This window comes from Atheta coriaria, unplaced genomic scaffold (genome assembly GCF_025399875.1).
Source record: "Atheta coriaria isolate IRGN ID8LTWV9N9 unplaced genomic scaffold, Caltech_Dcor_3.1 hic_scaffold_5_pilon, whole genome shotgun sequence".
NCBI lineage: Eukaryota > Metazoa > Arthropoda > Insecta > Coleoptera > Staphylinidae > Dalotia > Dalotia coriaria.
Window position 1 is genome coordinate 3,674,801 of NW_027045447.1, and position 14,330 is coordinate 3,689,130.

At 38.1% G+C, this 14,330-nt stretch overlaps 1 protein-coding gene across 2 annotated transcripts in view; it reads left to right on the forward strand.

The window, feature by feature from the left end:
* The window catches only part of Tmtc2 (Transmembrane O-mannosyltransferase targeting cadherins 2), a 60,872-nt gene that overhangs the window by 30,582 nt on the left and 15,960 nt on the right, over positions 1–14,330 (forward strand). For both annotated transcript variants that reach the window (XM_065302989.1, XM_065302988.1), the window contains one exon: positions 11,761–12,005. In XM_065302989.1, the coding sequence (XP_065159061.1) occupies positions 11,761–12,005 (245 nt within the window). The remainder of the gene's footprint in view (positions 1–11,760; positions 12,006–14,330) is intronic.

Sequence of the window (14,330 nt, forward strand, 5' to 3'; positions counted from 1 at the left end):
CCTGTCGTTTTAATCAATGTTCATGCGCAAAAGCCTAAAAGTTCATCGCTTCAAACTCGGCGTGTCATAACTGCGTTAATTAAAATTGGAAAGGTGCATTTCTAATTAATTTCATGAAAAGTTCAGTCAGCGAACATTTTGCGGGCTAGTTATGCTTTAATGCTTGTGTCAAATTGATTTTACACTTCAGAACTCAACAAACTCTGAAAGTAATAAATACAGAGTGTTTTTGATTGCAAAAAAATGTGTTGAGAAATATAAAATTTTAACACCCACAATTATAATTGCAACTTTAGTAATTTGATTCGTAAATTACTATTTCTTCGTAATTTATACACTCTCCCTTTATTTCATTAACTCTAATTATCGCTCTCGGTGTACGAGTATAATAGAGGTTATAATTTGATGCAAAATGCTTTATTAAGTTTAATAACTTTACGTGCACCGACGTAATGCTTCTGGCAATTGCATTGCACAGCGCTCAAGTGCAAAAAATGCAAATCACATCGACATTAAAATATTTAGCGCCAACAGCGGAATCAACATTCAACGTTTAGCGCTCACATTAACTCGTTAACGCCGAAGCACACCCACCATGCCCCATAGTCACTGTGTTGCTATTCTGCCAGCTTTCACGAGTACAATTCACCCCTTTCAACTATGCGTTTGTGTGTGTACACTTGCACATCGAGCGATTGTTTTAATCGACGTGCGTACGCATCGAATGCAACAACGCTTCACACCGCGAGGTACATGCGAATGATTTTAAAGCACTTAACGGCTTAAACAAAGCGTACACGCTCCCCTGCACAAGCGTTACTCCAAAATGCTCGGAATAAAGCATTTATTAAATAGACTAGGATTTTAACTTTATAATAATTCAATAAAATTGAAATACTGATTTTTAGTTTTTACGTAATTAGAGATTTGATAGTGTGGAGGCGCCGGGCATCGTTTTTTGATGGAGAATTACGTGAGGTGATATCAACAGGGAACTTATTTATTTATACCAGCTTCAAGTTCACGTCATTCCAGGCATTCTTTAATGAAAATATGACCTAATAACAGCGACACGAACAAGTTTAATTACTCTTTGGCACGCAATAGAATTAAAGTGCTAATTTGACTTCACAGGAATTCACGTTGCGTAAATAAACTTAAATAAGTAACTATCAACTTACATAGAAAGAATATTTTTTGCATAAAAAGTTATGAACAAATAAAATTGCAATTTTTGCAAAACGACTATATTTGCTAAATTTTGCATTCAACTCCTAGAAGCACGTGGTTGTGAATGTTTAGAAGTCGCTTATCTTGTTGTGAGTTTTGTCTAAATCTTGATTACGTGTACTCGTTGACTATCTCTATCAGAATGCGCAAGTACGTGGACGTCAAGTAGTCTCCCCGCGCTGTGTACACACAACGGTGGCGGCGGCGGCGAGCGCGCGAAAGATCTTCATTTGATATACGACGGCGGGGATTTACATAATTACACACGACGCACTAGCTGCCTCCTGCTCGTGCTAGAATTACTCGGCTAACTAACGGCGCGACGCGGCTCGCGCGCTCATAAACTACTGCCTTTTACTGCACTTCTTTTGATTTTTTATTCCGCGCCGCAGCGCAAAGCCCAGAAAGCTCGGGGCTTTCCAGGAGGTCTTGAAAATTTGCAGGCGCAGGTCTGAAGGGAAGCCCGGAGCTTTCCGATCGCTATCTAAACGACTATCATTGAGTCATTGTTCAATCTTTCATTGGACACATTGTTGTGAATTAACTCTCTTGTTGTTTGGGGGAGTTATTTCAGTTTTAGGAGATATATAAACGAAATTTGTGAAAATTTAATGAAGCGGATGAAATTAAAATTAAAATTTCGTGAATTGAAATCAATTATCCGCAAATGAGATAGAATCGACGCCAAATTTCAGTATTTGACATTTCGCTGTGGTTTTGCGGTGCATTTTGTCATAAATAATTGCCATAATTAACGTTTTTATTATTTTTTGACATTCCGGGTATTCAACAATATACCATAAGTTCAATCACTTTAACAAATTTATAAATAGTAAATTATTTATTTATTTTAAATCTCTATAGACACACTGTACGTTTCCAGCGTAATTTTTGCAGCTGCTTCGTATGGATATTCGATTCGATCCGATTTAAAAATGGCTCCGTTCAGCGCTGATCTGCTTTTTACTCCCTTGCACAATAGCATTGGGCATACACAATTGTGCTACTCGTATTATGCGATGGTGGAACGCTGATTAATATCGAATGCATATTCATCGCCCGGGCGAGCGCAAAGTTTTGCCCAGCTTAATGCGAGAACATCGCACGAGTTAAGGCCGCACCGCCGATTATTATTATAATTTGCTGCAGCGCAACGGCAACACTGATGCGCCCGAAAACAAACAAATTGCCGCGCTAAATTCGCAAATTAATTCACAATTAACGGCAACTTTGCATACGAGCGCGCCGCGTGTGTACGTGTGCACTGCTCGATCGCGCATAACCGGGTCGCGCGTATATCGTCGCGGAAGTTTGACGTTTATGAGATTAGTTTTGGCTGATATTCCGCTGGGATGCAAAGGCAGTTGTGAAGTCCAAAAACAAATCACTTGTTTGCTGTAATAATTATCCAAACTTATAATTACATAAATTGCTAAATCTCTAATCTTCCCAAACAGAAATTGATTAATTTTTGTGTTTTTCTAGCGTAAAATTTAAATTTTCCACTGTAATCGAAATAAACCATTACGAATTGAATGTTTTCCAAAATCGGTTTCAACAGCGCCCGTACAACGTTTACAGTTGGATCTCTCCATTATTAAACGCCATACATAACGCCCCTATCTGTGCGTCGCGATAGGCTCGTGTAGCGTGTAGCTACAATATTAAATTTACGTGGACGATTAAGTTTGAGTGTCCACAATGCAAGCCCGAGTGCCGGCTGTTTCGAAATGCGACGCTCGTAAACGTTGTCGATGCGGAAGATGTTCGACGAGGTATCGAATGAGGAGGGACTCGTCCGCCCGTTTTACGATGCATACCTGCCGGCGGTGGTCGTCGGCATTCGTGCGCAAAACCTCCCCGAGAGTCAACCGTAAAGAAGCGCCTGAAAGGAAATCAAATGATGGCACCTGGTTGGAAGTATCGATGAAACCGGTAGAAGGTGGGAAAATTGGAAGAAACGATCGCGCACCGAGTTTTATGTTTAAATGCTTTTATAGCCAACACACGTGGTTTAAGGGTGCTAAAAGAAAACTTTTAGGACCGTTTAGTTAAAACTTACGCTTTCACCCATCGAAATACCGGATTTTTATTTTAAGGCTAGTAAAAGGATAATTATTATTGAAATGCTGGAATAAAAATAATGTCAAGATGGTTTTATGTTTATTCGCGTTTTCATTTCATAAAAAGTTACATGAAACAATTTTATACATAACTGTTGCAATGTAGTTCGGGCGTGTATAATGTACACAGTAAAAACACGGAAAGAAAACGGAAGAAAGAATTCGCACATTGCACGAGCCAGCCAGTACGTGCTTGGGCGAAAATCTTGCGCTGGTCTTATTAGCTCTGCAGCGTTTTCTCGTTTGTGGTCCGCGTTTCGTAGCCGTGTTCGTGCTTCAAGTGCGCAGATAGCGACTGCCGAGACTCTGATCGGAAGGAATATTGCCACCCACGCTCGGGTGCAATGTGTGCTCGCGAAGATAATAAATAACGCGTTATCAAAAACAAAAACGCACGCGACGGTAAGTTTCTTGCTCTTACAGCATAGAATTTATGATTTGAAATATTACCAGTCTCTATTTCCAATCATAAACAGTGAAAATATAAAAATGTTAATTTAAGTGGAACTTAAGTTTAAAAAAGAAAGTTATGTCATAAAAAAATTCGTTTAAAAAATCAGATGTTGGTATCACAATATCGTGTTAGCGATATTTACACATAAAATTTGCGCACGTCTTAACGCGAAATAAACAACTTAATAAACAAGCTTTTTTACGAGCGTCCGGAATCGGTGAAGGCAAAGTTGCGCGTCCCGACACCAATTTCGTTAGGTTGTTTTCGTGTGCGATGAGTTCGCCCCCTCGGTTTTCATAACTCACGCCGATATTAAACTTTTCCGGAGCGCGCGCGCGCGCGTTCCCAAACTTATCGCTACGTTCACCTTTCTTCGGAAACGCGAAAACTTTTCCGCGCCGTGCAAGTAGGTACATAATGCAGCGGCGCGTCGTTTACGAGGTGGATGTGTGCGTTTCGATATGTGCCAACATGACTAGCAACTCTGTCAGCAACGGGAAGCGTTTCATATGGCGAAGAGCTAACAGCGAACTAACTAGCGCTAATAGTAAGTAACATAAGTAACTAGGACAGTAACTGGCACTAACTTTTATATTAGTAAGAGGAATGTTTAGTTTCAGCTAGGATACGGTTAACTTTAATCATTTTAACACCTTCAGATTGTGAAGAAACATTCATGGTGGAGGCGCCGGGCAAATAAAAACAATATGTACAAATTTAAAGGAATTAATTTAAAATAAATATATTGTAATAATAAATAATAATTTTAAACATATTTTACAAGCTTGTCATTTGTGAAAGCAATTTATTAATAATATGCATGGATTTGCGAGTACATAAACTGAAACATGCAAAAATTACAATTTCATACAAACGCTTAATTTAAATTTCCGTGAATACATAATGCGCAAGCAGATTGCGTTCATTGCGCGCTGAAAAATATGCAACGCTACGTATTAATGACAAATATTAATTAATATTTTGCCAGTACGTTCATAAACGTTTGCATTGCACAAACAACCATCGACTTGCATATGGGTGCACATATTTGAGCTCACGTTGTTGATATTAATATCCTACTCGGAACAAAATTATATTTGGGTCGTGCTCACATGTGTGTACCTTTTGATGCAGTAATTATTTCATGTAGAGATTACTCTATGCGTCTATTCACATCTGTATTGCTTTTTTTAATATTATTAACAAAAATGTACATATATTGAAATTAAAATTACATGTAATTGAATTCAATATAAAAATATTTAACATTTTTATCGTTATTTATATTTTGATGAAATATTTTATAGAATTTTATGAAATTTTTTTCATCGTAATTAAACGATGTTATTCAGCATGCGGCTGAAAACTTATCAAAAACTGAATTGTTCAAATTACAAAACTTTCTAGACTGTACACCTTTTTGCTTACGTTTCCACCCTCTTTTGGCCGTGTTAGTATTTATCTTTCGTGCGGTGGTTACCGGCGAGGAAAACTCAAGCGAAGGTAAAAACTCAAGACAGAGGCGTAATGATGACGCGACGTGAAGCGAAACGCAAGAAGATAATAAATATAGACTCTGGACGAAAAACGTCTGCGCGCACGAAATTAATATAGATTAATGCGTCGCGAGGTCGTGACCGCCGCTCGCAATGAAGTTGGAAGTTGGCGGCGAGACGCACGAAGGCCGGCTGTAACTAGGATGTATCGAGGGATGTAGCGAAACGCGCGGGTAAAAAGTAAATAATTAGTGGATGTCGCTGTGGAAAGTTTCGTCTCTGCAAGTTGAGCAAAAAATTCGACTTTGGTCGGAAAGTTATGACTGCCAACGGGGGAGAAAGCAACATTTTAACGGGGAATGAAAACGTGAATGTGGTGCTAATAATATTTCAGACTCTCAAAGCAAATCAAATTATGTGCAACTTGTGTAAAAACATATTTTTACAATTTTGTTAACCAAAAACACTTTGTATACTTTAGTGTTAAACAAAGTCCATTAACTCATCATTACCAAGTGTGTCTCGCACATTTTACTACGTATATTTTCTTTCCCTTTTGTCTGGTTTTGCAAAAGTTGATTAGAAGATTACCTAGTACCTTTTTAATAACATTAAGGCATGTTACGAGAGCGCTTATTGAATGCGAGTATCCGAGCGCAAGCTCGTAATATGCATTACCGGCAGACATTAGTTTACGGCCGCAATAGTCATAAAGTTCGTTATTCCGAAATAACAACGCGCACAGAACTTCGCCGCAAAACTTTTATTACCGAAAAACGCACGTTTGGCATTCGACGCGTATGTGCTTTAGGACTGCAATCATATCAACGGAAAGAGAATATGTTGAGAACAATACGCTATACCTACTCATAAACGTAAAACATTCTATTAGCTGCTAACTAATGGAATGTATGTACTTACACCTCTATTTAATACCACCTATGTTATTATACACAATATCAAACTTTATGAAAGCTTTAATGAGTTATAATTCGCTGAAATTACAACACGAGTAATACGAGTATTTTTCGAAATCATTGACGTGTTTTATGATAAAGTTGAGCTTTTATTACAACACTTTGTAGACATGGGGATTAATATTGGACGTGAGCTAATATGCGCACGTCTATACTTTTCTCAGTGGATGTAAAAGTTTCGTGCGTTGCGCTGCGCACGTACGCAGCCCGTTGGGGGCCTATTCAACACATTTATTATTTGATTATACATGCTTTGCTAACCATACTCGCTTATTTTGCATATTTTAAATAGCAACATGGGTTCGGTCGGCGTAAAGTGCGTGCCGCAATATGGGAAAACGAAGTTTAAATTAAACATGCTGACAATTTGCTTCGCTAATTAATTTATTTTTTGCTAAATTCACAAAATATAAATTTATGGTTGTGTAATATTTAAATTTAACAAATTTTAAATAAATTATACATAAAATACGTTTTAAACTTCTGACAATTCACTCATGTTGAATTCTATGAAAATATATCAAGTGGATAATTACTTTTTGAAAACTTACTTAACGCATTTCAAAAAGCTATTTAACTGGAATGCTTGCCCGCGTGCACGATATCAACACGTATAAGCGTCCAGGGTGCAATACACATTTTTCCACTTTTCTACATGTCTGCCTATTCGTGAGTATTGGTGTGCGCCTCTGTGAATTTTCCACACTTCTTTTGTTTGTGCCAGCACTGCGCCACGTATAAAAATTATTATTGTTATACAAGCGACCGTAAAGTTGAAAATAATGGAATTGCGTCGGGCGGGTTGGTGCGATATCGGTGCCTGCGGTATCGTATGCGTAAACCAGGCCAATATTACAAAAAAAAAAACACAAAGAACAGCAACTCGGAACTGCATCGAGTGCGCGAAGCGGAAGCGCAAGACCCGCCGACGCAAACAAGTGCAAAACAAAACGCACATTGAGTCGAGTACGCGAGGGATAAGCGGAAAAGAGTTTATAATTAAAAAGTTTAACTCTGCTTTCCTTCAAATACACAAATATATTATATAGTATAAAATGTAAAAAAAAAGACACAATTTTGGCAGAAAAGTTTCTCATTATTGATAATCATTCCATCATAAATAATAGCATCCGAAATATCCATTATTACGCACGCATACATCATGCGATCGACCGTTATAACTTCATTAAAGCCTGGGACACATCGGAATTCGAACAAGGCACTCGGAACTAGATTATTCCATCCGACGTCACTCTCGTCGGTAGGTTGATGTACGTCGCCGACGCATGATTGATCCGATCGAATAGTAAAACTAGTCGCAGCGCGTGCGACAGCAGGGTCTACGCATTAGCGACATTAGACGTATTACGAAACAATCCAATTAGCAGTCAACCATCGCTGGTTGAGACTTGCGGTGCGCGTTCGATTTGACCTTCGTCGTCTAATCATCGCAGCGAAATGAAATTTTGACGGGTCTTATAATACATATTTGTGATGAGGACGCGTAAACGTCATTTGGTTATTTTGAATGTAATTACAGTGTTGGCATCGCCCGGTATCGAAATGAAATATTAATGTTTAGTCGTCCGTACCCCCTGAGTAATATTGTAACATTATTACAGCTATGCTCGGGTTTGTATTACGAAATTCCGGGCGGCGTTGACGCGGGGATGGCGTTGTTGGTGGAGGCGCCGGACACCACGTGCCGAGAGGGAACGCACTACTCGCGATCGATGTTTCCATTAAATTTGATTAATTACACTATAATAGTTGTGTTTAATGCACGTTGTACATTTATGCGACGTTGTTATAGCCCATGCATTCATCGAAATGTATGAATAATACACACGACGGACGCCTGCTTGTAAAATTAGTTAGTTGGTAATTATTTTTCAATTTTTAATTGGTGTATATTGTGTTTGAAGTGCAATCAACATGAAAAAAACGCATTCACTAGGGAAATAACTTGTTTTGAACTTTTGTAAACATCATACACACCTATGACAGTAGTGACAGGAAATTTTATGTTTGAAAATAGAGCTTTTACTTGTAAATGTCGATATGCTTTAGCGCATTGTCGATCAATCACGCGCAATTAATTTTCGTTCATTTCGTGTTGTAAAAATGTTAATAAAGCATAACAACTTCAATTATTTGTTGACATTTTGCAAATTAATTTTATATAATTATTTATGTCTAAATTTTACAAAATAAGTTTGGTTTGCAGCACGTATAAAACATTTTATTTGTAATTGTTTTAAATGTTCACTCAGTATTATTGTAGTATAAGGTAATATAATATTTTGCTTGGCTTTTTCCGATGCTCGTTTAAATGTTTTATTGTCGCTTACCGGTTTACGCATTCCATCCGACTTCCGCTCGACAAACTCCACATCGCACACGTGCTATGGCCGCACATCACTGCGAATGCTCGTCTGCATTCTTTACAAGTCTAGTATACGTACTAAATATATACAACAAGGAGGTTGCGTGAATCGCGTGAATTGCGAATGCAAAATGCGTGCATTATTTATTTGTTGAGGGCGAATCCTCGCATTGGGCTTTCATGTTCACAGAAAAAAAATATTACAATGTAGGAAATTCATAGAAACATATTTATATTTATATTTAATTATGAGTACAATACATTTACCTACGCAATCTATAAAAATTTGACAAAAGTTTATGTTTGTTCAATGAACTGCAGCGAATTTGAAGCCTTTTAAGTAGTTTGAGTTTGTTGAATGCTCGTACCCATATCATTCTTCTGCATTAACGCCGCTCTCAAACTCTGAGAGAGGCGAAGATAAGCTCGTCGTGGGTGCTTGGAGTGTTATGGAGATACACTCGACATGACTGTGCATGCACAACGGACGCTGTGCACTCGTGAGTGCTCCCGTTCTTCGATGATTCTCTAACGACGCTAACGTGCGCACGATATCACTGCTTTATTGCTTTCCGATCGCTTTTGCAACGTGCTATGTAGGACAAACCACAAACTACCAAACCATCAAATTCCAAACATTAACACATCACAAAAGTTTTGTCATATTACCTAAATAAAAGTTAAATTATATTTGTATAGTGATACAGTTAATGCACATTATTATACAAATGCAGATGCACGTCCGTTTTGGCAATGTAACCAATGCAAAGAGCTTAACAATGCGCCAAATTCAGGACGTGGAGTCCTGTGTGAGTTACGTTGCCTGCAACGCCGGGCGTTGGCAGGCGTCGGCGAGGCTCGCGCGTAAATAGAAACGGCGAGCGCGAAATGAATCACCAATTACGTACAAGTCTAGATTAATTATGTAACTAATGAACGCTAATTCCCAGCAATAACATTAATTATGAGACGGTGTAACAGCGCACGGCCGCTATCCGTGTTCGTCGTTAGGCCACGTTAGCTATTCAGATGGGATAAACAAATTTCTCGCAATATATGCTTGCAACATTATCCAGACACAGGTTGCGAGGATTATGCATTCTAAAGCGTTATAAAGTGAATAGAATTATGCTGAATTTCATATTCAAATTTATTGCATTAGGTATCTACCTTTATAGGTGCTCCCAATGAAGGCTTATAATAAATATTTAATATTTTAAATTCAATTTTGCGACTTTTAGGTTTTATCATTTGATATTCAGGGTTATTCAGTCGGACTCGAGTCAAGTTTTTCCGTTTTGCCCAAACTATTTTCCGTGTTGTTGGGATTGTATTGTTGGGGACCAGTTTCAGAGCACAAAAACTACTGCCGGATATACTCTGGAAAGGATCCCAAAGTGATTGGAACCGCACAATGGAAATCCGGTCCACTCTTGCGTGCCCGATTTGGCCACAAAGGTTACCTTTGAAGTTTAAATTTTGAAACTTTGAAGGAGTTTGTCACTGCAATCAAATTTGTTCACCTTGACATCAAATCTAAAATAGTCCACTTCATTTTTTTTAATTACAACTTTATTATGCTAACTGCAATAAAATCCTTTAAGTCTTGATGGTGTTGCGGTATCGAAACATGTTTTGCATAAAAATATGTTGATATATCCTCAAGGATAACTAAGAAAAACCTTCAAATTGTTACTGAATCTAGTTTTTGTTGTATTTTCTTCAGCTTTTGTTTTTTGTTTGTTTCTACCACTTTCTCGTGTTGTACATTGGTGTTTTCTTATTATTCCATTGTGTCTACAAAGAAAATGTTATGAATTGGTGTTATCAGCGCGCATCGCATGTTAATAACACTACTTCGAATAACAAACTTTACAAATCTGGCATAACACCAACGACGTCGCGTCCGAAGAAACCGCGTATACGTCTTGGTTTTTGGGCGATTTTCCGGACGAAGTGCGTCGAGTGCCGACCCTCTTCGCCGAATTATTTTGCCGTTTCATTAGAATTTATAATAACCCGCTTGGGCGCTCGCTCGCTTGGAAAATGCCGCATAAAATACGTCCCGCGAACAAACGGCCCCTAATTCAGTATTTCCTCGCATAGCTTCTCGTCGTGTTTACGCCTTCTGAAAGCTACCGCAAGCAAAGTTTTGCAAATCGCTTTCCTCTATACCTTTCTATATTTCGTATCATGCCCACAATGCGTACCTTAGAAGCCAGCATCCACCTTTCGATGCTTTTTGGTGCGCGCTCTGCAAGATGTTGCGTTCGTTATGAGTATTGCATAAATTAACCAAGTCTCGAAACCGTTGACTCTGCACCGCAATATCACAAAGACGAGATTACCGCTGCGGCAAGATATGAGAAATTATGAGTAGCAAACTTTATATTGAAGTAGTCGAAGACATTGCAAACAGGAGGGGAAACACTCCTACTGCATTAGAAACTTCAATTTTGCACAAAGTTGTTGAAAACAGCTCTCTTGGGACCAGAAAAGTAAACAGTTTTTGTGATGATAACAAATCACGTTTTTAAAATTAGTTATTTTTAGCATTCAAACATAAACAACATTTAAATATTTGAAATATATTTAATGGAATGAGTTTCTAAAATTTACTCAGTTGTCAGTGAGCTAACTTTTTTCAACTTTTTAATTTAATGCCCAACGGAAAAGTTGATTAAACCAAATAAAAATAACGCCACATTCAGGAAAGCTCGTTTTGATTAAAAACTTTTCTTCGGCCGTAACTCTATGCGTTACTCTATATACATGTGCAGCTGTGGATGGTATTTGCATGCGCGTATTCAGTCCGTAAACTTTTCCATCAAATTTTATTTTTTTGCAATTCTCTTTTGCACCAGTCCTGCTTTTAGATGGTGATGGACCACAATCCATGCGTGTTTTTTCCAGGCGTTTGTTTTACCAAACATTTTCTGCTTGGTAAGCTCGCAGGAATTCAGTAGCAATAAACATCGACTACAACCATTGTAAAAATAATAAAATTAACTGAAATGTGTGTTTAGATAGCAAATGATTCCAATATATAACTTAAATATCAGCATATTATATAAATTTATTTCTTTTGTTATAGTGGCCTATGTGAATCTTGGCGCAGCATTGATATCTGCCGGAAGGTGCCAGGAAGCAGTGGCGATCCTCAGACAAGGCGCACGTGTGGATGGTGCAGGTTTGAAGGATCGTCGGGAGCATGATGCAGCCAGAGTTTCAGCATTACTACAACTTGGAGCTCTATATTCGGACCAAGGTAGATTGCAACGTGCTTTGGCAACCTACAGGGAGGCGGCACATTCCTTGCCTGACCACTATCCACCTCAGGTTAGTCAATAACTTAGTGTATTGTGTTGTTGACATTCAATGAACATAATTACTTACAATTAGTATAATAAACAACCAACACAATTATGTGGGGTCTTCCAAGATTTAGGGCAATAACAATTTTGAAGTTTTGATTGCCATTACCTAAAATTAGGTCTGCAGGTGTAAAGCGTGTAATATCTCCTTGACTTTACCGTTTCACCTCGAAATTCTAATAACGCAGCCGCAGGTTTGTTGATAGTCTTCTCCGGGATGATGCCCAATCCTCGGCGTTATTAAAATCCAGCGCGGGCGACGCAATAATGGTTATTACGGACAGTCTGAGATATGAGAAACAGTTTCGAATGCGAATTGGTTGGTGGTTTGTGTGTAATGCTGTGTAATCGGTGTATTATAGCAAGCGGGTAGTCGTCGTTGTCGTCATCGTTGGCGGCGAGGCGGCGGGCGGTGTGTGTATCTGCACTTAGCGTGATTATCAGCGGCGGCGGGCGGGACATTTATCAGGCGCGTGGAAGAACGACGCGGGGGCCACAGCTGGCCCCGAAAACGGGGCCAAAACCCGCCGCCAGATGGTCGCTCGTCACATAACCTACGTTCGAGTACGAGGCGGTGTGTGTATACAGTCCGCATTCCACTGGGGACCTGAAATTAACTGAACACGAATTTATCATTTTGAGTGGATGCACGCAAGATGACAGGGGATTTGATATTGCAAACAACGGGATTTAAAAAGACGTTAAATTGTCGAATGATTCCAGAATAATAATGCAGCTCAATATACATATACATATTTTTTTCTGTCTATTCTTATTTTCACCTTCAATAATATATCATTCCTTAAAAAGTTGTACTTACTTACACGAAAAAGTTAATTAACCGTTCTTATGGTATTTCTAATTCCCAATGCTACCATTAATCAATAATTAAAGCACTCAAAGAATGAAATAAACGTAATGAAAGCGTATTTTCTGTTTTTACGCGACTTGCGCGAGGAGTTTAATAAGGGATCAATAACGTGGGCGTAATAAAAGTGAACATTTACGGCGTGCGCCAGCTTGAAATACTGGGCGATATTAAATTACGAGTGCAATTTGCAATAACTTTCAAACTTATCGATTGCCCGGAATTGCAATCGTCAAAAAACGCTGATTGACACTAATATACCATAATTATTCCACGTTCCTACTTTTAAACTCAATTATGACATAGAGATTTTATAGATTATAGGATTTTATTACAGGATTAAGTTACTAGTCAGAAGAACTTTTCATTTTAATATTGGTTCAGGAAAAAGAGATAATTTTAAGCTTTTAATTTAAAACTTTGATTTTTCTTGAATCGAGAAAAATCTAATATTCTGAAATTAATATTTTATATAAATATCATTAAAAAGTTATTAATTTATTGTATTTCGTGAAATAGAGTTGATAGAACAAGTTTTATTTGTTTTTGTTTGGCAATTTAAGTTTGCACTTGCTTCATTAGCCCGCTAGCGAGATAAGTAAGTTCATAAAACTATTAAAGTCGGTCGCACCAGAAAGAGTTTACGGCCATCCTTCGTTTTCAAGCGGCGACACGCTCTTCAGTTTAATATGACATTAAAAATAAAGTTTTTGTGCTCCTCATCTGTCCAAAAAATATTTTCAGTCAATACTGCATATATAAATCCCAATTTTAAAAAAATATTTTGCCTAAACATCGAATTGATAAAAAAATGCTGTAAAGTTTTAATAATTTTAAATATTATCTAAGCGTTTAGGTTAAAATTTTAAACATACTGTAGATGTAATAAAATACGTGTCGTCGCGTTCGTCGTTTGCCGCCGAGCTTTCCTCTTCTCCGGCCAACGACGCTCTCGTCAACTAGGAAACAATTAAAAAGTTTCTAATTTGCTTTTCGCGTTATTACCGTTGAAATTAAACTCCCTTTTCGTAATTAACAAATTCTTCATTTTCTTCATTATACGCAAACAGGCGTCGGCGTTCACCGCCGGCGCCGCACAGCTTTCACTTCTCGGAAACCCGGCGCATCCACCATCACGTCCACTTTCGTTTCATATCTGCGAGACGGAATTGATGGCGTCGAATTTGTGATCGGCCTCGGCTGTAAATCCCGCGTATAAATCTCGTCGAACGTCAATTACGCATTAATAATTCCGCCGACGCGCAAAACTTTCGTATATATACAAGAATGTTTTTGATTGCTTTTTAAATCGTATTATTCACCACAGAGAATTTATTCTGAAACATTAACAACTATTTTAAATAGCACCGAATTTTTGTGGTAAATATTATAGATGCCAAGCACGTTTAGGAGTTTTTTGGT